The following is a 24,977-nucleotide window of genomic DNA, read 5'->3' as shown; positions in this document are numbered from 1 at the left end:
CATTCACCTTATTGGATTTTTATGTTTTTTCTCTGCCAATTATTTAAAAAATATAGACAAAGGTGTTTTAGCAAAACAAAAGGGTGACCAATTGATCTAGTAATTAATAAGCAATAATGGAATGTAATGGGGAGAGGGGTTTCATACATGCCAAAGAATGACACGAAGAAAGAATACAAAATCTAAAATCAAGTCTTGCTTATCAACTAAAGTAAAAAATTACTCATCATTTTCCAGTTTAAAGTTTCTTATTTCTATTCAGTTTTTAAAATAACATTAAGATATTTCATGTTGAATTTAAAACTAACTAAAAGCATTATATTTTATTATATTACTTTAAATTTAGCATTAAATTTTATGGAAAATTTATTTATATTTAAAAAATGGACATAAAAGTAGTCTTTAATGTTAAAACTCATAATATCGGAAATATCATGGGTGTGTACAATGTAACCTGTAGTTTCCCATGTTTGACACTGTTTGTTGAAGCACTAGTCTATACTATGATGGAAATGACTATGATGGAATTATCCAAAAATTATTGCTTGTTCATCATGGGGCACGTTGTCTGCATCAAACAATGAATTCATAGGTTTGAGGTTTTATCCTCCAATTCAGGATTTGGGCCCTTTATCAAATACCTGCAATGTTTTGCAACATCCAGTTGAAAATACGCAAACAATTCTAGGCACTACCACAAGCTCTAGAGAAAATTATGATAATTCCCTATGATGAATTCAATTGTTTCAAACACAGTGCTAAAACCTTGTAACTCTATGTAAGAATTCTGCGGCTGTGAGACTGAACCCTGCCTCCTCTCACTTATCCATCAAGGCCAGGATCATGTCGCAGGTCAGATCCTCCTCCAGGTCCTCACCTTCGGTCTTGGCTTCTAAGAAGTCAACGGGCACCATCTCTCCTGGGTATAGCTCTCCATTCACGAGGGATACCTCCTCGGCTGTAGCTTCTTGGGGAAAAAGGCACAGGGTTGGTATATTTAAAATAAAGCCAAGAAATTAAAATTGATAGATGGTGTAACTGTATCTTGGAAGTGACTGCTGAATTTTTAGCACAGCAGTAAGCGCTTTAGAAAGCAATCCTTCCGTTTATAAAACAGTACAAATGTGGTGCTGGAGAAGACTCCTGAGAGTCCTCTGAACAGCCATGAAATCAAACCAGTCAATCCTAAAGGAAATCAACTGGGAATATTCATTGGAAGAAGTATACTTTGGCCACCTGATGCGAAGTGCTGGAAAAGACCCTGATGCTGGGAAAGATTCATGGCAAGCGAAGGGGAAGGCAGAGGGCGAGATGGTTGGATGGCATCACCGACTCAATGGACATGAATCTGAGCAAGCTCCGGGAGATAGAGAAGGACAGGGAAGTCTGATGTGCTGCAGTCCATGGGGTCACAGAGAGTCGAACACGACTGAATGACTAAACAATGACAACAACGTGGTCATTTGCTGTAGCAGCCCCAGGAGATGGACACGGTGGCCAGCAGCTCCACCAGGCCCAGGGACAGTCTACCAGAGTGGCCAGGGACGTCACCGCCTGGCTCACAGGTCCAGCCAGGACCCCATGACGGGGGTGTGGATCCACCAGGCCCCTAGGCTCATTCCTCTCCAATTCCATCATCACCCCCACTTTATTGGCCCACCCACTGCGGCGGCAGCAGCAACACTGCTAGGACCAGGCGCCTGCCCGGGTCGGGCACTGAGGGTTCCCTTTCACAGTAACTCCCAGCACCCAGGGAAATGGACAACCAGAAACCACTGTGGAATAAAACCCGATTGGTTTGAAAGGAGGTACCGTCTTCCTTGGCTGGCTCTCTTGGGCTGGCGGGCTTCCTCTTCATTGCTCTTTCTTTTTCCACGGTGGTCGGCTTTTCCTGCCCAGAGTTACATTTTTCCGAGTGTCTGTGCATGTTGCTCTGTAGGGGGGACAGGGAAACAACACAGCAGGGGGCAAGTCATCGTTGCCAGGACCTGCCTGGAAAACCCATGGCTAAAGAGACAGGACGCAGGGAAGAGCGCATGCCTCACACAGTTTGTACAAACAAGACAACTTTTTAAAGGAGACTGCTTTCTGTTGTATTTAGGTCTAGCCAAAATCCAGCTCGTCTTTAAATATTTTAAAAATCATACGAATCAGTGAGAAGACAACATTTATTTTTCTGGACTGTTTTTACTCTATGAAGCAAGGCTTGAAAAATTCAATAGACTGGATCCCAGATTTTATGAAAATCAGTGATATACCATGTACATTTCACTGTGCTGTCAGCTTCCCCCTGGAAGGTATTAAGATTGTGCAACCTCTGGAGTTAAAAAGGCAGCTCAAAACTTTATATCAGACCTATTAACCATATATTTTTGTCAGCAAACACTCAGGATGATTTAAAATAAGAACACTTACACTATCTGACAAGTTCATAAACTAAAGTAAGATATTGGCAGCATGTCATTAAATACTTCCATTATATAAAACACGCCTCCTAATTTCCATTTTGACTTTGGTGTGGTGCTAAGGACCGTCCTGGTGTGTGGGGAGGAGGAGGGAAGATTCACACGTCAGGGGAGGGGAAATATCATTTAAATTTCTTCCATTTTATGCTTAGCCATAGGGGTTGGAACACTGCTTCAACAGCAGACTTGAGTAGCTGGGACAGAAACTGGTCTGTGAAGCTGAAAATATTTACTTTCTGGCCCTTTACAGAAAAAAAGTGTACCAATCCTTGGTTAATAAAATGATAACGGATGTAAAACCAAGCCTTTTGGAGTCAAAGATTCTTCTGTGAATATGATAAAAGCAATGGCTTCACCCCCAGCAAAGTTTATAAATCTCTATCTACGACTTTCCAACAACGTCACGAAGTTCGTGGCTAAGGACCCCTGATACCAGTTTTGCATGAACAAAACAAAAACATCCAGCCTTTAAAAAGTAAGTGGGGTAAGATTTTAAGTAAACGTATCGATATCTGGGGCTTCCCAGATGGCGCTAGGGGTAAGGAACTCGCCTGCAGATGCATGAGACATAAGGCATGAGGGCTCTTTCCCCTGGTCAGGAAGGTCCCCTGGTGAAGGGAACGGCAACCCACTCCAGTATTCTTGCCTGGAGAGTTCCATGGACAGAGGAGCCTGGCGGGCTACAATCCACAGGCTCGCAAAGAGTCAGACATGACTGAGTGACTTAGCACACGTCAACATTTAGGGCCCAGAGAGCAAAGTGAAATAATACAACAAACATTCATGTCAGGGAAACGATTCTCAAGAGAGGAGGCCCCTGGTGCTCCGAAGCCAGAGTGGGGGTCCTTCCTGGGGAGGAAGGGGGGTGACATTCTGGCACCCACCCCAGTATTCCTACCTCGAGGAATACACAGGGTCCACTGTGTGTTAAAGACAGGAAGTCTGAGAATCACTCACTTTTGATTGGAGCATGACTGCTTTACAGTGTTGTTAGTTTCTGCTGTGCACGCCCGCGCGCTCAGTCACGTCTGTCTCTTTGCAACCCTGTGGACTGCAGCCTGCCAGGCTCTTCTGTCCATGGGATTCTCCAGGCAGGAATACTGGAGCGGGTTGCCAGGCCCTCCTCCAGGGGATCTTCCCTACCGAGGGATTAAACCCGCGTCTCCTGCATCTTCCACATCACAGGTGGGTTCTTTACCGCTGAGCCACCGGCTAAGCCTGAATCAGCTACAGGTGTACAAATATCCTCTCCCTTTTGGACTTCCCTCCCTCCCGCCCCCCACCCCACCTTTCTAGGGTCATCACGGGGCCCTGAGCTGAGCTCCCTGCACTATACAGCAGCTTCCTACTGTTAACCAGTTTACTCATGGTAGTGTATATATGTCAATTCCACGCTCTCCATCCGTCCCACCCTCCCCTTCCCCTGCTGTGTCCACTGTTCTCTGTTACTTTTTAAAAATTAAATTGGAGTATCCAGATACGCTTTCATTTATTTAAACACAGTTTTTTTTTTTTTTGAGTAGTTTTACATTCTCAGCAAAATTGAGAGGGAGGTAGAGATTTTCTGCCCTGAAAATCCTCTGTTCTGTGCCTATTCATTCCTCCATCAAGCCCAACCCTTGGAGGCCATTGATCTTTTTATTGTCCTCATAGTTTTGCCTTTTCCAGAGAGTTATGTAGTTGGAATCAGACAATCTGCAGTCTTTTCAGACTGCTTCTTTCACCTAATGAGCGTGTACAGTTCCTCCGTGTCTTTTCATGGCTTGATGGCTCTTTCCTTTTTAGCACTGAATATCCCACTGTCTGGATGCACTGCAGTTTATGTGTCCATCCACCTACCCGAGGAAGCCTTGGTTGCTTCAGAGTTGGGCTATTATGAGTAAAGCTGCTATAAACACCTGTGAGCAGGTTTGTATGTAAATATAAGCCTTCAGCTCCTTGGGGGTAAATACCAAAGAACAGGGTTGCTAGACTGTAATGTACGAGTAGATTTAGTTTTGCAGGAAACTTCCAAGCTGTCTTCCAAAGTGGCTGCACTGTTTTACACACTTTCACCAGCAACGCATGGCAGTTCCTGTTGCTCCACATCCTTGCCAGCATCTGGTGTTGTCAGTGTTCTGGACTTTGGCTGCTCCAACAGGTGTGTCGTGGCATCTCATTTTTTTTTTAAGTGTTAAACAAAATGACTTTTATTCCAACAAGCTATTATACATGTTTTGGTAAAACAGCAATTGTTTGAATTTGCATTTCCTTGATGACATATGATGGGGAATAATTTTTCGTAGGCTTATTTGCCATCTGTATAGCCTTCTAAGAAGATCATGGCATCCGGTCCCATGACTTCACAGCAAATAGATGGGGGGAAAAGTGGAAGCAGTGACAGATTTTATTTTCTTGGGCTCCATAATCACTGAGGACCATGACTGCAGCTATGAAATTAAAAGATGCTTGCTCCTTGGAAGAAAAACTGTGACAAACTTAGCGTATTAAAAAGCAGAGACATCACTTTGCTGACAAAGGTCTGTCTAGTTAAAGCTATGGTTTTTCCAGTAGACGTGTACAGATGTGAGAGGTGGACCATAAAGAAGGGTAAGCGCTGAAGAATTGATGCTTTCAAATTGTAGTGCTGGAGAAGACTCTAGAGAGTCCCTCGGACCACAAGGAGATCAAACCAGTCAGTTCAGTTCAGTTCAGTTGCTCAGTTGTGTCCGACTCTTTGTGACCCCATGGACTGCAGCATGCCAGGCCTCCCTGTCCATCACCAACTCTAGGAGTTTACTCAAATGTATGTCCATTGAGTCGGTGATGCCATCCAACCATCTCACCGTCTGTCATTCCCTTTTCCTTCTATCTTCAATCTTTCCCAGCATCAGAGTCTTTTCAAATGAGTCAGTTCTTTGCATCAGTTGGCCAAAGTATTGGAGTTTTAGCTTCGGCATCAGTCCTTTCAATGAACATTCAGGACTGATCTCCTTTAGGATGGACTGGTTGGACCTCCTTGCAGTCCAAGGGATTCTCAAGAGTCTTCTCCAACACCACAGTTCAAAAGCATCAATTCTTCAGCACTCAGCTTTCTTTATAGTTCAACTCTCATATCCATATATGACTACTGGAAAAACCATAGCTTTGACTAGATGGACTTTGTCAATCCTAAAAGAGAGAAATCAACCCTGAATATTCATTGGAAGGACTGATGCTGAAGCTCCAGTACTTTGGCTATCTGGTGCGAAGAGCCGACTCGTTGGAATAGACCCTGATGCTGGGAAAAACTGAAAGCAAAAGAAGAGGGCAACAGAGGATGCGATGGTTGGATGACATCACTGACTCAATGGACATGAATTTAAGCAAACTCTGGGAGATAGGGTAAGACAGAGGAGCCTGGGGTGTCACAGACCATGGGGTTGCAAAGAGTCAGACTTGACTTAATGACTGAACAAGAATGACAAATATCTTCTTCGGTGAGGTGCCTGTTAAAATCCTTGGTCCATTTTTTTAATTGGGTCATTTTCTTATGGTTGAGTTTTAAGAGTTCTTTGTATTCTGGATAAATCTTTTATCAGATGTGACATTTGCAAATATTTTCTCCTAGTTTGTAGCTTATGTGCTCATTCTTTTGATATAGTCTTTCACAGAAGTTTTTAACTTTATTGAAGCCCACTGTATCAGTTATTTCTCTCATGGATCATATCTTTGGTGTTTTTTTTGTAAAGACATCACCATATGAAGGTCATCTGGAACTCTTCCCCCTATGTTATATGCTAGGACTTTTACATTTTTTTTTTTAACCTTTTAAGTCTGAAGTCTGTGATCCATTTTGAGCTAATTTTTAGAAGAGTGTAAGGCCTGGATCTTTTTTTTTTTTTTTTTTTTGCATGTGGGTGTCCCATTGCTCCAGCATCATTTGTTGAAAAGATTATCTTTTCTCCAATGTCTTGCTTTTGCTCCTTTTTCAAAGATCAGCTGATTGTGTTTTTGGAGGTCTATTTCTGGGGTCTCTATTCTGTTCCATTGATCTGATGGGTCTGTTCTTGCACCAATATCACACTATCTGAAGTTTTATTTTTTAATAGTTTTTTATATTAAAAAAAGTTTATTCATTTATATGGCTGCATCAGGTCTTAGTTGCAGCAGCTCAGGATCCCTTGTTGCATCCTGGGAACTCTAGAGCACGTGGCTCAGCAGTTGTGACACCAGGGCTGAGTTGCCCTGCGGCATGTGGGATCTTGGTTCACCGACCAGGGATCGAACCTGTGTCCTTAGCACTGGAAGGCAGATTCTTAACCCCTGGACTACCCGGGAAGTCCTTAAGGCTTTATATTATGTCTTGAAGTCAGGGAGCATCAGTTTCCCAACTTCATCTTTCTCCTTCAATATTGTGGGCCTTCTGCTGTCTCTGTAAACCTTGGAATCAGTTTGTCAGTAACCACAAAGTAACTTGACAAGACTTCGATGGCAACTGCACTGAGTCTATAGGTGACACCTTGATGATACTGAATTTTCTTACCCATAAACCTGGAATATTTCTCTAATATTTGGTTCTTCTTTGACTTCATTCATCAGAGCATTCTTCATTTCTGTTACAGTGTCATTGATCTCCAGCATTTCAGTTCTTAGAATTTCCAGCTCAGCTTACATGGTGTGCTGCCTATTTTTTTCTGTTAGAGCTCTTAGCATATGAATCATAGTTGTTTTAAACTCCTGTCTGATAATTCCAAGGTCCCTGGCCCTCCTGATGCTCACTCTCTCTTCAAATTTTTATTTATTTATTTTTGCTCTTTGGCATGCCTTGGAATTTTTTCTTGTTAGCCGGACATGATGTACTATATAAAAGAAACTGCTGTAAATAGGCCTGGGCTTCAAAATCACTGTGAACAGTGACTGTAGCCATGAAATTAAAGGCCGCTTGGAAGAAAAGCTATGACAAACCTAGACAGCAAATTAAAAAACAGAGACATTACTCTGTGGACAAAGGTTCATATAGTCAAAGCTATGGTTTTTCCAGCAGTCATGTACAGATATGAGAGTTGGACCATAAATGAGGCTGAACTCTGAAGAATCGATTCTTTTGAACTGTGGTGCCTGAGAAGAGTCGAGAGTCCCTTGGACTACAAGGAGATCAAACCAGTCTATCCTAAAGGAAATCAACTCTGAATATTCATTGGAAGGACTGTTGCTGAAGTTGAAGCTCAAGCTCCAATACTTTGGCTGCCTGATGCGAAGAGTCAACTCACTGGTAAAAGACCCTGATGCTGGGAAAAAGTGAGGGCATGAGGAGAAGGGGGTGACAGAGGATGAGATGGTTGGATGGCATTACTGATTCAAAGGACATGAACTTGGGCAAACCCTGGGAGATGGTGAGGGACAGGGAAGCCTGGAGTGCTGCAGTCCACGGGGTCCCCAAGAGTTGGACACAACTTGGCGACTGAACAACAACAACAAATATTCTGTCAAACAGATGGGCAGCATTTCATCTGTTTGTTAGCTGATGGACATTTGGGTAGTCTCCACTTCTTAATGAATAATGCTGTTGTGAACGGCTATGTAGTCATAAGTTTTCACTTCTTTGGGGTACATGACTAGGTGTGGAATTGCCAGGTTACACGGTAACTTTATGTTTAACTTTTTGAGGACCTGCCAGGCTATCTTTCAAGGTGACTTCATCATTTAAAAATTTCACCAGTAGTGTATGAGGGGTCCAATCTCTGCACATCTTTATTATCTTCTTTGATCACAGTTATCCTGATGGCTGTCCCATGGGGTAACTCACCGTCCTTCTGCTTTGCATTTCCTTAGTGAGGAATCTTTTCACAAGCCTGTAGTTTATCTGTATATCTTCTTTGGAGAAATGTCTACTTAGATCCTTTGCCTGTTTTTAATAGGATACTTATCTTTCTATTACTGAGCTGTGAAAGTTCTTTATATATTCTAGACACAAGTCCCAATGTGCTTGCTTGAATAGGAGGAAAAGTTTCCAAACTTCCGATTTTATGTTCTGAAGGAGTCTATGAGGCTGACTTATTCTTTCCTCTGTTTCCCTGTGGCTTCTTTACAATTTTAACTCAGCATGAATGACACTGTTTCTGGAGCACTGCCACTGCTTCTGTTTGAAATTCTGAAGTTTTAGCTTAACATTCTAAAACTGTCACATGACACTACCCAAACACACAACGACCCTACCATCGTCTCTTAAGAGGAAAGACAGTTTCCTCCATAAAACAGTCAAATTCAGATCATTTTAAACTTTTATAAAGTTAGAGTGAAGCTTATATCATATCTAGGAATCTGGCTAATCATCTCTGGTGCTTTTAAAATGTCACACCTAAATGTCCATAAATGGACACCTTTTTCTTTCAAAAGGGACTCATCCCCCATCCCTGGAATAGGGCCTGAATTATGTGATGCATTTGCAATGAATTAGGGTCATGTCACTCTGAAGACTAGGGGACAAAAGGCACCATGGCTTCCTCCTTGCTATCTCTCACTCGCTCTGGTTATGAGGACACTTGAGCAGCCCAGAGGAGAGATCTATGTGATCAGGAACTGTGACCTCCAGCCAATAGCTGCGTTGAGGGCGCCAGCTTGGAAGTGGTCCCTCCAGCCCTCGTCAAGCCTTCAAATGACTGCAGCCCTGACAACATGCTGATTGGGACCCATGAGAGATCCAGAGCCAGAACCACCCCAACTTCCTGACCCACAGAAAATGAGACAGGACAGATGCGGGTTGTGTTAAGCCAGTACGCTGGGGGTAATTCATTATGCCATAGATAACTAACACAACATCTAAAAAATGATAAATAGAAGAGTAAGCGTATTTCTCGCCATAGTACCAATGGCATGAGTCTAAGAATATCTATAAAACGTATGAAAAACAGCATTCTCTCTATGAAGTAGCCTAAATAGAATCCACAAGGACAATTCTTTAAAATGTTACCTGAGAAGCAGGGGTTCTTCAGTCTGAGGACTCCCTAAAGCCATTTGCAAGGTTCTGTCTGCAGGACTGCCTTTTTCCACAGAAGGGAGACCACACATTTATATAAGATTTCCAAGACTTTCGTGACTCCAAAAAACTAATAACCACTTTCCTAAGGCATGACAGATGCTATCTTAAATCCTAGCAAGTTTCTATAATCGGGTTTAAACTGCCTGGGTGTGACACTGTGCCTGGGGGATCCCGGGATCTTTTCAAGGAGGATTTATTGTGACTTGAGTAAGCTTACCCAGCGGGAAAAACCTTTGCCACACTTGGGGCATTCGTAAACAGTCGGGACGAAATTGGTATCGTGGTATTTCTTGAAGTGCACATTTAGAAGCTGCTGCTGTCGGAAACATTTATTGCAGGTGAGACAGACAAACGGCTTCTCTCCGGTATGGGTACGTATGTGAACTGTCATATGACGTTCCTGGAAGGCAAGGAAAACAAACAGCCTTAGCTACTGACGATTTGTTAGTATCAGGCATTATTTATTGTGTGCGTTTAGTTGCTCAGTCGTGTCTGACTCTTTGTGACCTCATGGACTGTAGCCTGCAGAATACTGGAATGGGTTGCCATTTCCTCCTCCAGGGCATCTTCCTGACCTAGGGATTGAACCTGCATCTCTTGCACTGCAGGCGGATTCTTTCCCGCTGAGCCACTGGGGAAGCCCCATTATTAACTGCATATCTTTCCCCCCTCCTCCAAAGACGTGTGCATTTTTAAGAAAAAACAAAGCCAATGCATTCTCGACACAGCCCTACCATGGAAGCAGCACAGTATGGCCTCTAGGAAGCGAGGTCTTACCCGGTCCTTGCCCCCAGGTTACCACGTTCTCACGATTAATCCCAGCAGGTCCTTCCCTCCCGGGGGGATGAGGCAGACCACACTTAAAAGAGTGAAATCAATTTCCTCTCCAGAAGAGCTCATGTAGCTGCAGCCTCATTTCTATAACTATTTGCCATGATCCGAGTTTACAAAGAGCAGACAGATCCTGCAAACTTGAAAACCTATCGTTAGAGTTTCAATTCAGCGGCTATTTGGGGATCGAAGGAACTCAAGCATCTAGATGTTTTCCTGGCTATTACCCGATGGTGTTACAGCTAATCTCCATTATCGATTTAAAAGCACAGTGGTGAAAATCACTGTTCTCAGCAAAGAAATCACCAGAAATTTTAACTAAGATTTACATGAGTAACTCATTTGGGGAATCGAGACAAAAATATAGATTCTACATGCTGTGGGACAACTGAGTTGACGTGCTGCAACTACTGAGCCTGGGCACCTAGGGCCCCGTGCGCCCCAACAAGAGCCCACCGCGAGGAGAAACCCAGGCACTGCAGCTAGAGAGCAGCGCCCAATTTCCGCAACTTGAGAAAGGCCGCAGGCATCAGCAAAGACCCGGCACAAGCAAAAATAAGTAAATTAATCAAAAAACAAGACACACAACAGTCCTGCTTGGTGTGGCTGCTCTGACTCACGTTTGGGCAGCCCCACTGCCTTTGCACCATCAATGCCAACGTCACATAGCGAAAGGGCAGAGAGTGTGTTGGCAGCATAACTACTTAATGACAGTGACTTTGACCTTATGCTTCTGATTGGCTTCAAGGACCTCAAGGGGTCTGTGAGCCACACTTTTGAACCCACACTGTGAAAACAACTCTTGGCTCATACACAGCTGTCTTTTGGCTATTCTGAATAGTCTCTTTTATGGAAGGCACGATTTTCCAGAATATGTTCAAAGTGAAAGGGAATCCCACTCCAGCCCTTCCTTCTTCCATCTCCCCCTGGCCCCCAGCACCTGCCTGGAATCCCTGATACACAGTACCTGCTTGCAAGCATAGCTGCAGTATTCACACTTGAATCTCTTCTCATTTTTGTGAGTCTTCTGGTGCTGGATAAGGGTGTAGCGATCGTGGAACACAGCAGGGCAGTAACGGCATTTCATCTCTGCAGTTTCGTACGTGTGCAGGTTGCGCAAATGGACACCTAAAAGCATCATGGAGCATCATATACAAGAAGTTATTTTCTGTGAGGTCAATTTTCCCCTACTCTTCAAGTGGAGTTTCTCAGCCTTGGAACTACAGGCAGACCTCAGAGATACTGCAGGTTCCCTTTCAGACCATTATGAGAAACCAAATAAAACAAATATTAATACATGGATGTTTTTGCTTCCCAGTGCCTATAAATCTTATGTTTATGCTAGACAATCGTCTGTAAGTGTGCACTAGTGTTGTGTCTAAAAAACTAGATGCATGCTTTAATTTAAAACTACTTTACTGCTTTAAAAAAATGCTAACTGGCATCTGAGCCTTCAGCAAGTCATAATCTTTTTGCTGGTGCAGGATTTGAAATATTGTGAGATTTATACCAAAATGTGATACAGAGACAAGAAGTGAACAAGTGTAGTTGGAAAAAAAATGGTGCAAATAGACTTGCTTAATGCAGGGTTGCCACAAATGTTCAATGTGTAAGAAACACAGCATCTGAGGAATACAATAAAGCAAAGTGCAATAGAATGGGGTCTGCTGGTAGTAACACTTGGAGCTGGCTGATGTCTTCCTGGGCGGGGTGGGGGCGTCTCGGTTGCTGCAGGATGTATGTTTAACAGCCTTGCTGGCTTCTACCCTCTAGCACCAGTCGCATCCCTTCCTCCCCAGGGTGATAACCAAAGTGCCTTCAGATACTGCCAAATGCCCACCTCCCAGCCATAAAGTCATTCTCAGCTGAAAACTGCTGCTTTAAGTGCAGTGTACTGACATCTCATGCTAATATTCTTTCTCATGGAGTTAAGCACATAAGGTAGGACATATCGGACCCAACATGTTCATTAAACAAAGCACTTGGAGAACCTTACTATGTGGGTGGATTTTTAGGATAATGTTAAGATGGTTTTACGTGAATGTCTGTGCACATGCTGATTGTGTCTGACTCTTTGCAACCTTATGGACTGTAGCCCACCAGGCTCCTCTGTCCACGGGGTTTCCCAGGCAAGAATACTGGAATGCGTTGCTATTTCCTTCTCCAAGGGATCTTCCCGATTCTAGGATAGAACCCGTGTCTCGCGTCTCCTGCATTGGCAGGAGGGTTCTTTACCACTCTGTTGCCTGCTGCTGCTGCTAAGTCGCTTCAGTCGTGTCCGATTCTGTGAGACCCCATAGACGGCCTCCTACCAGGCTTCCTGGTCCCTGGGATTCTCCAGGCAAGAACACTGGAGTGGGTTGCCATTTCCTTCTCCAATGCATGAAAGTGAAAAGTGAAAGTGAAGCCGCTCAGTCGTGTCTGACTCTTAGCGACCCCATGGACTGCAGCACACCAGGCTCTTCCATCCATGGGATTTTCCAGGCAAGAATACTGGAGTGGGGTGCCATTGCCTTCTCCCTAGGATGGTTTTATGTAGCAAAGATATAACCTCTGCAATTTTTGCATAATTTTAAAATATATATATATTTATTTGGCTGTACCAGGTCTTAGTTGGGGCATGCAGGATCTAGTTCTCTGATCAAGGATCAAACCTGGGCCCCCTGCCTTGGGATCTCTGAGTCTTAACCACTGGACCACCAGGGAAGTCCCTAGCCTCTGTATTCTGACTTAAAAGCCCAGATGTTCTGTTAGATGTCAATCTTCTGATTTTTCCTATGTCATAATTGACAGACACTCTAAGATAATTTCTTGTCAACTGAGTCTAGTGCGAGTTGGCTTTGTGATCCTTTGTGTCAGAGGCTACACTAAAATCAACAGCTGCTGGGTGGAGGTACACACGTCAGGTGTGCCAACGCAGTCATTTAAAGAGCTTGGTATCTCCTATAGAGACAAGAAGGAAGGCTGAGCTTGTTTATAGAACATCTCATGACATGTATGGAGAATGTCACTGACTCAGATGGGCCATAGCCTGTATTTCTTGGTGGTGGTGTCGAAAATGTCCCTTCTTGGCAACTGGTTCATGGTTCACACCCTACAAGGTCCCACTGGGCTGTGTTTTGCAACTGACAAAGATTTTGAAGAAAAACAAAAGCTAAGGCTTCACTAAATACCTTTACCCTTTCAGGAATGTTTTCAAAATAGTGACTCTCATCTCTAGAATTTCTCTGGGCAAACTGGGGACTCTATCTCTGCTGGCATATTCTGAGCATCACAGGGTTATGTTTTAGGAAGAGGACAGAGGCAGTGGAAACTGAGGGACCAGGAACCCTGGAACAAAGGAGAGAGGCTGGCTCTCTCACTCTACCTGTCCCCCACCCGGCACCAACTACAACCAGTTTCCCCCGAAGCTGGCATATGACCCCAGCTCTCAACCCGGCACTCAGACGTGCTCAAGGTGAGTCCTCTGTTACGATGGTTTACCTGGTCACAATGTGGATTTCATGTCACAGGAAGAGGACTGTTTCACTGAAGCAAGTTCCTTATGGAAAGAACCATGTCTCGCTTCTTACTTTTGTCCCTTTAGTTCCCAGAACTTTTCAGGGTCACAGCAGGGTGAGTGTCACTGGACAGGACACTGATAAAAGATTCAGAACCTGCAACGAGGCCATGTCCTGGCATCCTGGTCACTGGACTCTGGGGTAAGTTCACTTTCTGTATCTGATCCCCTTCGTCATTTGTGAAAAAACAGACCCAATACGGAGCCAAATAACACCTGGAGGGAGCCCATTATGAGCTCAAATGCCCGCGAGAGCGCATCTGTGTACCTAGACAGGACCTGGCCCAAACTCTGAAACTGCAATTATGCAATAGAGCCACAAGATGGCACCACAGGACCTCTTAAAAAAAAAAACAAACCAAAAACCAACAACAATCAAGGAGAAAAAACAAAAAAACCCCAACTCAACCCCAGGAGCAGTTCTTGAATCCTACTGCCTCCCTGGCATCAGGCCCAGGGCTCCTCAGGTTTCCCAGAGCTGCACACAGTGCAGCCAAAAGAAGTCAGTAGCACTGACATGTAAACGCTATCATGTGTAAAACAGATAGCTGGTGGGAAGCTGCTGTGTGCAGTTCAGCTCAGTGCTCTGGGGTAACCTAGTGGGATTGACCTGGAAGGGTGGGATGGGGCAGGGTGGGAGAGAGGCTCAAGAAGGAGGGGATAGATGAATACATATAGCTAAGTCACATTGTACTGTAAAGCAGCTATGAAAAGTGGAAGTCTTCATGGCTCTGTTATATTCAAGTCTTGCAACCCCATGCACGAATACTGGAGTGGGTTTCTGTTTCCTTCTCCAGAGGATCTTCCTGATCCCAGGATTGAACCCAGGGCTCCTGCATTGCAAGCAGATTCTTTACCGTCTGAGCCACCAGGGAAGCTCAAAGCAACTACACACCAATGAAAAAAACAATAAAGGAAGTTCCAGACGCCAGACACTCACGCAGGTCGCTCTTCCTGGCGATGATGGTGGCGCAGTGTGGGCACTGGTACTTGGGGACATTCTCGCTGTGCTTCTGCAGGACGTGCATCTTCATGGTCCCGCTCTGGGTGAAGCGGGCATGGCAGATGTGGCATTCGTAGGGCTTCTCCCCTGGGACACGGAAGACAACAGTGATCGTCTGCTGAGGTGCTCCACCCCGAAAACCCTGGTGCTCTGCAAAGGACACCTGGGGCTGAAAGCCTTTCTTTCCCCCAATATTCCCTTTTCAGCTCCTTCATCCTACGTCTGATTCTCCAAAGAGCACGAGATTCCTAAATCAAGCCGGACAGCATCATGTCCAGCTGTGGACAGTGGGCCAGAAGGAGCGACTCTCCTAACATCTGGTGGCTGCTCATGGTTCAAGGCCCACGTGTGCCCGTGTGCTCAGTGGCCCAGTCATGTCCAACTCTTTGCGACCCTGTGGACTATAGCCCGCCAGGCTCCTCTGTCCATGGGATTCTCCAGGCAAGACACTGGAGTGGGTTGCCATGCCCTCCTCCAGGGGATCTTCCTGAACCAGGGATGGAACCCGAGCCTCTTGTGTCTCCTGCGTTGGCAAGCGGGTTCTTTACCACTAGCGCGCCCTGGGAAGCCCTCAGAGAAAGCAACGCATTGCCTATTTGGCCTTAGCAGGAGAGACTCCCACCTGAATGTGTTCTCATATGCCGCTTCAGCTTGTAGGTGTCTTTGCTGGCATAGCTGCAGAGGGAGCACTGAAAGGGGCGCTCCCCCGTGTGCGAGCGGATGTGGCGCTTCAACTTGCTCGCCTGGTAAACAAATGAAAGATATTTATTGCAATGGAAACGTCAAACCTGCGGACTCTTGAATAAAGCAGCATTATAAAAGATATGGAAATGAGTCCAACGTTAACATCAGAGCCCATTTCACACCCCGGAAAACACGCTAAGCCTTTCATTTTCCTTTCTGGGTTGGATGGTGTCCTTCATCTGAGTCGTGTGCTCTGAGATCCTCGGGTGACAATGAGAGGGAGGACAAAGAGACTCTCACCTTCAGCTTCGCTTTGCAAAAGAAGATGGAAATCCAGACGCTCAGAGCAAACACGATTTTATTTTCATTTCTAAGGCAACATCCTCTCAAAAGTGGCAAAGTTTAGATTATGCTGCAGAAGCGCACAGGCCACAAAACTATTGTTTGTGTAAATAGAGAAACTTGAAACATGAGCTCTTGAATGGACCTGCGTCTGTTGGAGGCACTTCCCAGCTCCAAGTCCTGTGGACCCTAAACAGCCCAGGGATGGAGGAAAGCCTCCTTAGAAATGAAGAAGAGGTTCCAGGGACCTCCCTGGTGGTCCAGCGACTAGGACTCTACGCTCTCAAAGCAGGAGGCCCAGGTTCGATCCCTAGTCGGGGAACTGGATCCCACATGCCACAAAGCGCAGCAAAGAGTGAAATAACTATCTTTTAACAAAAGAATAGGTTCCACGTGGCAGTAGTTTCTCCATGAGAAGTAACTTAAAAAAATTATTTTATTCTTGAATGCCTTGGGTCTTTCTTGTGCACAGGCTTTTCTCTCGTTGCAGAGAGTGAGGGCTCCTCTCTGGTTGTGGTGCACGGGTTCTCATCGCAGTGGCCTCTCTTGCTGGGGAGCACAGACTCTAGGTGCTCAGCCTTCAGTAGTTGTGGCGCATGGGCTTAGCTGCTCCGTGGCATGCGGGATCTTCCCAGATCAGGGAGTGATCGAACCCGTGTCCCCTGCATTGGCAGGCAGATTCTCATCCTCTGTACCACCTGAGAAGCAACTTTTAAGTAGAAGAAAAGTAACATATAAGTAGAAAAAAAATACACTACATTCTAATTTGATTAGAATGTATGTACCCTACTCAGTTAAAAGGTAGACACGCCTCTCATTTGATCTTTTTTTTTTTTTTGCCTATTTTATTACCTTCAAGAACTGTTCTTACACTGTAATCACTTATTTTGGGCCTTTATCTACCTTTAGTAGAACAGAAGGTGATCGCCTGGAATACAGATGTCAGAAATCCCTGAGCAGTCTCTTTGTAATCTTAGGAGGGCTGCACTGGGCTGGGTTCCCTAATGTGCGGCAACTACACACAAGCCTGAAGAACATTCTAGAACAGGGGAAGACTTGGAAAACAAGAGCCAAACCAAAACAATTCGGCTTTTAGATTTTCATTTTTATTTATTTACTTTTGGTTGGACTGGGTCTTCGTTGCTGTGGACGAAGCAGGCTTTCTCTAGCTGCAGTGAATGGGGGCTACTCTTCATTGCAGCATGTCGGCCTCTCATTGCAGTGGCTTTTCTTGTAGCAGAGCACAGGTGCACTAGGCGCACGGGCTTTGGGAGTTGCGGCACGTGGGCTCAGTAGTTGTGGCCCACGGGCTTGGTAGATCTGTGGCTTGTGGGATCTTCCCAGACCAGCGATCGAACCCCTGCACTGGCAGGCTGATTCTTTATCCACTGCACTACCAGGGAAGTCCCAGCTTAGATTTTTAGAAGAAAAAAAGATAACTTTGAGTGTACCAGAAAGCAAAACAAAAAGAACTTTTAAAATCATAGCACAAAAGGTTTGATAAGTTGCACGGTGTAAATGATCAAAGAAAAGTGCTAGTCACATAGGCGTGTCCAACTCTGTGATCCCATAGACTGTAGCCTGCCAGGCTCCGCTCTCCATGGAATTCTCCAAGCAAGAATACTGGAGTGGGTAGCCATTCCCTTTTCCAGGGGATCTTCCTGACGCAGGGATCGAACCCAGGTCTCCTGCACTGCAGGCAGATTCTTTACTGTCTGAGGCACCAGAGAAGCCCATCAAAGAAGGCTGTGTGTAAACCTTCTCTGGACGGCTGTGAAAGTGAGGATGGGGAGAGAGGGGAGTTCAGAAGCTGCTATACCTGTACCCCAGCCTTACTCACTCCTGCTGGCACTTGGGTATAGGGGTGATGTCAGGGAAGGGGCTTGGGTTACTCCTTCTTAGAGCAGACCAGCATGCTAGACTTCAAAAGTGCGGGAAAAAAAAAAACAAACAAACAACAAACAACCCAACAACAACGTGATGGCAGCAGCAGAGGGTCGGGGTTGAGGCCAACTCGAGACGGGTCTCAGCGAACCTGGGAGTATGTGCTGAGAACTGGCGGACCAGCAACCAAAAGTCTACACCACATTTACGACCTTCCGATGGCTTCATTCTGTGAAACCCCGCATTTGTGTTTTTGAAATGGAGCAGGAGCCTATACTTCTCTGGTGGCTCAGACAATAAAGATTCTGCCTGCAATGCAGGAGACCCAGGTTCGATTCCTGGGTTGGAAAGACTCCCCGGAGAAGGGAAAGGCAACCCACTTCAATATTCTTGCCTGGAGAATTCCATGGACAGAGGCCCCAGGGGGCTACAGTCTATGGCAGTCCCAAGGAGCCAGACCCCTGAGTGACTTTCACTTTCAGGATCCTATGGTCCTTGCTGTGCCCCCGCGCAACTGATGTTCTCTGCCTGCCTTTTGTGTGGAAAACTTTAGTCAAAGAGTAAGTTCAACCAGAGAGCGAGAAATGCTGAAACAAATGAAAAACCAAGTGAGAAGAGACTAAATAATAATGATGTTTTCATTAAGCATAGGGAAGGACCTTTAGTTCTTTTTCAAGGGCTACAGATAATATTCTGGGCCATATCTTGTGGACTAAAACACTAAAACACCAGGTGGAAAAGTTAACTACATGAAGACCAGATGGCACCCAGGTCATGAGATGCCACAATTCTGAGAAATGGCCTCAAAGAAATGGGAACAAAGGGATCCTGGAACTGAAGATTAACTGTACCTGAAACAACCAAGATGATGCTGGTCCAACCAGTGATGACCAATTTGAAGATGAGTGTTACAGATGACTGCTGTTTCTGCATGTAGCTCCCTGCTGCCCAACTCTGTCTATAAAGGCTCTCACCCTCTGCTTGTCGGGGTGGGGGGAGTTGGCCTTTGGACAGATTTCCGCCACCCTCTCCCTCAAGTTGCTGGTGGTGGTGGTTTAGTCCCTAAGTCGTGTCTGACTCTTGTGACCCCATGGACTGTAGCCCGCCAGGCTCCTCTGTCCATGGGATTCTCCAGGCAAGAATACTGGAGTGGGTTGCCATTTCTTCTCCAGCGGATCTTCCCAATCCAGGAATCAAATCTGGGTCTCCTGCATTGCAGGAAGATTTTTTACTGACTGAGCTATGCTGGCACCTGAAATAAAGCAAACTTTCCTTTCCACCAACCTGGCCTGTTTATTGGCTTTTGAGTGGCAAGTAGCTGGACCACACCCCCACCGCCGCCCCACACTTTTGGTTACATTTTCATTATACAGTTACAACCTTTAACTCAGATGAGAAACAATTTTTAAAAATAGTAAGAGCAAAAAAGAAAATTATTTTTGGAATCAAATTCGGACACTGTCTGTGAAATTTCCTAGTTGATGAAACACAGTTGCATCACTACTGCATTTAAACTTTCACTGTCCCCTTTGGCTTAGTTGAGTTCGAGTGTCTTTTCCTTGCTCAATGGGCTCAGGACCCAGCATGTGCTGTACTGGACGGCAGAGTCCTTAAAACTTGCAGAAAAGTGACATTCAAAAGTAACTGTGATCCATTGGTTAAGAATCCGCCTTGCAACGCAGGGGACACTGGTTTGACCCCTGGTCTGGGAGGATCTCACATGCCACCGAGCAGCTGGGTCTGTGAGCCACAACTCCTGAGCCTGTGCTCCAGAGCCTGGGAGCCGCAATTACTGAAGCCCACACCCCCAGAGACTATTGTTTCCAAACTACAGAGTAGCCCCCACTTGCTGCAACTAGAGAAAACCTGCAGGCAGCAACGAAGACCCAGCACAGACAAAAATAAATAAATAAATAAATAAATAAATAATTTATAAAGTGACTGTACTCTTCTGCTGTCCTTTCCCTGAGAATGAGCTCAGTTTTCTGGGATGTATAAATAAACCAATCTAGTAGAAATGATATGATAAAACTGAAGATTCAAAAAGAACCTTAAGAACAGAAATGGCCATGTTTAAATCTTTAAGCAAGTTGCTTTGCACGGAACCGGGTACCACTGAGGAAAGCTCAAAGATTTCGGCAAAAATTCAAACCGGATCTGTGTTCTGTGTTAGAGCAGATACATTTTGATTTTGTGGAATGAGTGCTACACGGAATGCTGGGTAGAATGTTTAAACAAATATGAGAATTATTTCTCAAGGACCATAGATTACTTGTAATCTGTACACCATAATATATTACTTTCACTGCTGCTGCTGCTAAGTCGCTTCAGTTGTGTCCGACTCTGTGCCACCCCACAGACGGCAGCCCACCTGGCTCCTCTGTCCCTGGGATTCTCCAGGCAAGAGTACTGGAGTGGGTTGCCATTGCCTTCTCCAATTACTTTCACTAGTTGGTGTCAAAGAAAAAAAAAAAAAGAAATCATGTTTAAAAAAAAATTAAATTTAGAAACGAGAACGAGATATTGGAAGAGATTCTATTACCAGTTTGATTTACAGAAACTTCTTAATAAGACACTACGTACAAAGAGTGAACTTACTTCTACACTAGCGTACTTGCACACGGAGCATTTAAAGGGTTTCTCGTGAGTGTGTTTATAACGTCTATGCCGGACGAGTTCTCCACTGGTGACAAATGCCATGTCACAATCAGCACACTTGTGGGGCCTGGTTCCTGTAAAATCACACAGTTTATTCTTTCAAACAAGATTTAACCACAATTTATCTAGGCAATTATAACGTATAATACTCAGTCTCAAAATGATTTAAAAATTCAGAAGAGGCTCTTTAAACCAAATGCTCCAGAGAGATATGAGAAAAATCTCTGGACCATCCAATGTTTTGAACCAAAGTGGAAGAAAAAGAGACAAAACTAAAGTCTAAAAAAAGACACCATTTTTATTTAGAAACAGGTAGATCTGCCTTCTTATGCAAGTCTCAACACGCATCCTGCAAGGGGAACGGCCCCCTCAGCTGTTTACCTGTGTGGGTGTTGACATGATTCCGAAGGAGGGTGACTGTACGAAAAGCTTTCAGGCAAAGGTGACACACGTGGGGCTTTTCAGTGCTGTGAATTTTCACATGACGATTGAGACTCGAAACTCTAGAAGAGGTGAACTTGCAGAAGCTGCAGTGGAAGGTTCGTTTTACTTCTGCAGGAGGGAGAGACAACACTGATGTGTTTGTAAACATTTTCCTTTAGGTGCTCAAATTCCACTTAAATACATCAAAGTAACTTGGCACATCCTTTTTTTTTTTTTTAACCTAACGTGGTGACCCAACAAAAGACACTCCATGAAAACGGTAACCAAAAGAAAGCTGGGTGGCTATACTCATAGATGAAATAGACTCTGACAAAAACTGTTACAAGAGACAGATAAGAACGTAATGTAGGGCTTCCTGGGTGACTCAGGGGGAAAGAATTCACCTGCCAATGTAGGAGACATGGGGTTCAATCCTTGATGCAGGGAAGATTCCACCTGCTGCAGAGCAACTAAGCCCAGGAACCACAACTACTAAAGCCTGCATGCCCTGGATCCTGTGCTCTACAACCAAAGAAGCCACCACGATGAGACGCCTGCACATCGAAACGCGAGAGTATCCCTGCCCTGCTGCAACTAGAGAAAAGCCCTCGCAGCCAAAAATAAATAAGCAAGCATTTTTTAAAAAAGAACATAATAGTAAAAGAGTCAAATCATCACAAAGATATAACAATTATAAACACATGTGCACCCAATAATAGGTCCCCAAAATACTTGAAGCAAAAACTGAAAGAATTGAAAGCAGGAAGAGAGCCTTCAATAGCAGTTGGAGACTTCAACAACCCACTTTCAACAATGAAGAGCACACCTAGGCAAAATATTATCAAGGAAACAGGAGACTCAACACAAACCTATTTGACAGAATAGACTTCTATGAACACTCCACTCAACAAGAGCAAAATATATATTCCTCACAGGTGTATATGGAACCTTCTCCAGGAAAGACAATAGGGTAAACCAGAAAACAAGTGTCAATTAATTTTAAAAGACAGAACTAATCTGCCCTTTGACCATCACAGACTGAAGTCAGTAATCAATAAAAGAAAGATATTTGGAAAATTCACAAATATAGAGAAGCTAAACAATACACTCCTAAAGGACCAATGGGTCAAAGAAGTTGCAAATACTTTGAGATGATGCTAACCACAAGTAAGAAGGGACAGTGGTGGCAGTGTGGTTTTCTAAACTCAATCACTTTTTAGCCCTGACCAACTATTGCTAGTAGGAGGAAACAGCCAAAGGTAGCCAGATACAGCTTTTTATAAAAGAGCTAAAAGTTGAAATTTCAAGGGTGAAATCTCTTGATTTAGATAAGAGAGAAACTAAACTTTTTAAAAACCTGAACAAATAAATTTTGAGGGCCAGGTTTATCCTCTTTCCTAGCTTCACCTAAACATCCCCTCCCCTTAGAAGATGTCTTGGCTGCCCTCTGGGTATCACTCTGTCCATCTCCCAGCACTGACACACTTGCTTGGGTCTCCGTCAGACCTCCCAACCCCCAGGGGTGCAAAGTAGGCAGCAGATGGGGCCCAGGCTTCTATCTGTTGCTTTGTTTAGTCGCCAAGTCATTTCCAACTCTTTGCAACCCCATGGACTGTACCTGCCAGGCTCCTATGTTCAGGGGATTTCCCAGGCAAGAATACTGGAGTGGGTTGCCATTTCCTTCTCCAGGGCACCTTCCCAACCCAGGGATCAAACTCGCGTCTCCTGCACAAGCAGGTAAATTCTTTACCACTGAGCCACCTTGGAAATCCAAGCTTCTATTTAAGTGCACCTAAGTAGAAAGGGAGTCTCTGTACTATGCTTTTAAAACATTTGATCACAAAACGCAAAACTATTTTGCATTTGATTCACAATATAGAGTTCAAAGTTTCCTGCCATTCTGAAAACGACTAAAGCAACCACTACAAACTCAAATTGCCCTCTCCTCTACTAAAGGGAATCAGTTGCCCTGTTGTTTGCAGAGCTTCTTGCACCAAGTGAACTGGCCTACCCTTTGCCTTTTTTTGATTTTTCGTGGTGCTGGGTTTTTCAAGGTGTGCTTGACCCGGTTGAGGTTTCTCTTTTTGTTCTTCCATATTTAAGTTTGAAAATGTCAGAACAATTTCATCTCTTCCTTCATCTCCTGGCCTTGCTTCCACAAGAAAAAACTGCTCTTCTGCTTTTTCACTGAATCCACCTTCAGCCAGCAGCTGTTCCTCTTCCTGACCTTTCTGGAGCTAATGCACAAAAACAAGTATTCAAACAAGTACAATACTGTTAATTACAGCCTGGTTTAACTCTTCACCTTGATGAAACCATAAAATCCACAGAGGAAAACATAAAAAAGTACAGAAAATTGTCCGTTGCAATCAAAATGCTTAAACTGTAATTATTAAGCATCAAGGGTTTGAATGGAACATTAATACAGTTTTAAAACTCAAAGGATCTTATCATATTCTAATTAGTGTAACTTCTTAAACTCTAAATAAACTGCACAAGTTCCTCCATGATTTTTCTGGGACATATCTTTATTGTAACAATTTAATCTTTTATTTTGGATGTGGACCATTTTTAAAGTCTTTATTAGATTTGTTATTGCTTCTGTTTTATGTTTTGGTTTCTTGGCCGTAAGGCATATGGGATCTTAGCTTCCAGGGATCAAACCTGCAACCCCTGCACTGAAATGAGAAGTCTTAACCACTGACCATCTGAGAAGTCCCTGTGTTTAAAATACAAAATTTAAACTTCTTGTCCATATATAATATTGCACAAGTTAGTTGCTCAATCCTTTCCAACTCTTTGCGACTCCATGGACTATAGCCCGCCAGGCTCCTCTGCCCATGGGATTCTCCAGGCAAGAATACTGGAGTGGGTAGCCATGCCTTTTGAGGGATCTTCCCAACCCAGGGAAGGAGAACTCTAAAAAACAGTTTTCTGGCTCCCCCTTCCTTTTCTTAAAACCAGGTGTACCTTTACGGATCCAGTGCTTTCTTCCAGGTTCATTGCAGACTTGCAGTCTTCACCGGCCCTGGTCACATTCTCCTCCAGAAGCTGAAACTGCATCACCTCCATCTCCTGCAGCGAGTAGACCTCCTCCTGGACATTGAGGACACACTGGTGCAGGCTCTGCTGGGCCGCCTCCTCGAGCCACACCAGCGACTGCACCCCACCACCGGCCTGGCTCACCGTCACCTGCATCTCGTCCTCCTGCTGCGGATCCAGCCAGCTCAGGTCCTGCAGTTCAGCCTCTTCCGAGGGGAAGTGCACGGTCCGCAGGGTCAGGATGTGCCTCTCGCTCTCCTCTGGGGCAGCCAGCACCAGCTCTGGCACCTCCTCCAGGATCGTGGTCTGGAGGGGCCCTTGAGCACTCTCCACCTCCAAACCCGCAGAGCCCAACTGTTCCTTTACTCCGCACACCCCATCATTGTCAGTTTCCTCTTCCTCTTCCTCCTGCAGGGCCCTGTCTGGTATCAACTCTGGTTCTTTGATTTGGGTGAACTGCTCAGGGGGGACAGAGAGCTCAGCCCCTGCCATTATGACTCCGCCTCTGTCAGAGAAAGAAGCAAGCCTGTCTGGGTGGGCACAGTGGGGGGTTCAGCCTAGTAGGCTTTGGGGCTGATCAAGGCCTGATAAGGTTCCAGCCCGCAAAGACTTGGGGGCTCACATGGGTCAGGACTAAGTTAACTCAGCCTAGGCTGAGAAGGGGCTGAGGCTAAGCAGGATTTAGGCTAAAGTAGATGTTTGTCTAGAAAATTCTAGAACCAAAAGATTTGAGCCTGGGCAAGCTTTCAGCAAATGCACATTCCAGGCCTGGAAGGCTTGAGACTGGCCAGGCTTTCAGCAAATGCACATTCCAGGTCCAGAAGGGTGGCTTGAACCAGCTTTCCACCAGGGTACAATTACAGACTGAGCTCCCTTTGAGCCATGGAGGCTTCAGGCCTAGGGCCTCTACCCAAGCAGCCCTGGCCTTCAGGCCTCAGGCTTACCACATGCCCCCTCCAGGCCTGGGGCGTCGTTCCCTCCCTGGACCACCTCTCCCCGCTTGGCTCCTCCATGACTGGGCCCCTCCCCCACCTCTCTGGTGCAGCTCCCGGGAACCTTTCCCGCCATCCCGCCAACTCCCACTCC

General features: G+C 45.0%; 1 protein-coding gene across 1 annotated transcript; it reads right to left on the bottom strand.

Moving 5' to 3' along the window:
• Positions 1-818: 818 nt before the first annotated feature.
• CTCFL (CCCTC-binding factor like) lies at positions 819-24,383 on the bottom strand. The gene is made up of 11 exons (XM_069548901.1): positions 24,042-24,383; positions 23,820-23,945; positions 22,861-23,086; positions 20,808-20,978; positions 20,367-20,500; positions 15,481-15,601; positions 14,796-14,945; positions 11,264-11,424; positions 9,683-9,865; positions 1,813-1,933; positions 819-967 (listed from the first exon to the last, which is right to left on the bottom strand). The coding sequence occupies exons 1-11, from the start codon at positions 24,381-24,383 to the stop codon at positions 819-821; spliced, it is 1,884 nt and encodes a 627-aa protein (XP_069405002.1).
• Between the last annotated feature and the right edge of the window lie 594 nt (positions 24,384-24,977).

The sequence above is a fragment of the Ovis canadensis genome, chromosome 13, assembly GCF_042477335.2.
Source record: "Ovis canadensis isolate MfBH-ARS-UI-01 breed Bighorn chromosome 13, ARS-UI_OviCan_v2, whole genome shotgun sequence".
NCBI classification, from domain to species: domain Eukaryota; kingdom Metazoa; phylum Chordata; class Mammalia; order Artiodactyla; family Bovidae; genus Ovis; species Ovis canadensis.
This window is presented reverse-complemented; position numbering and strand designations above follow the sequence as displayed.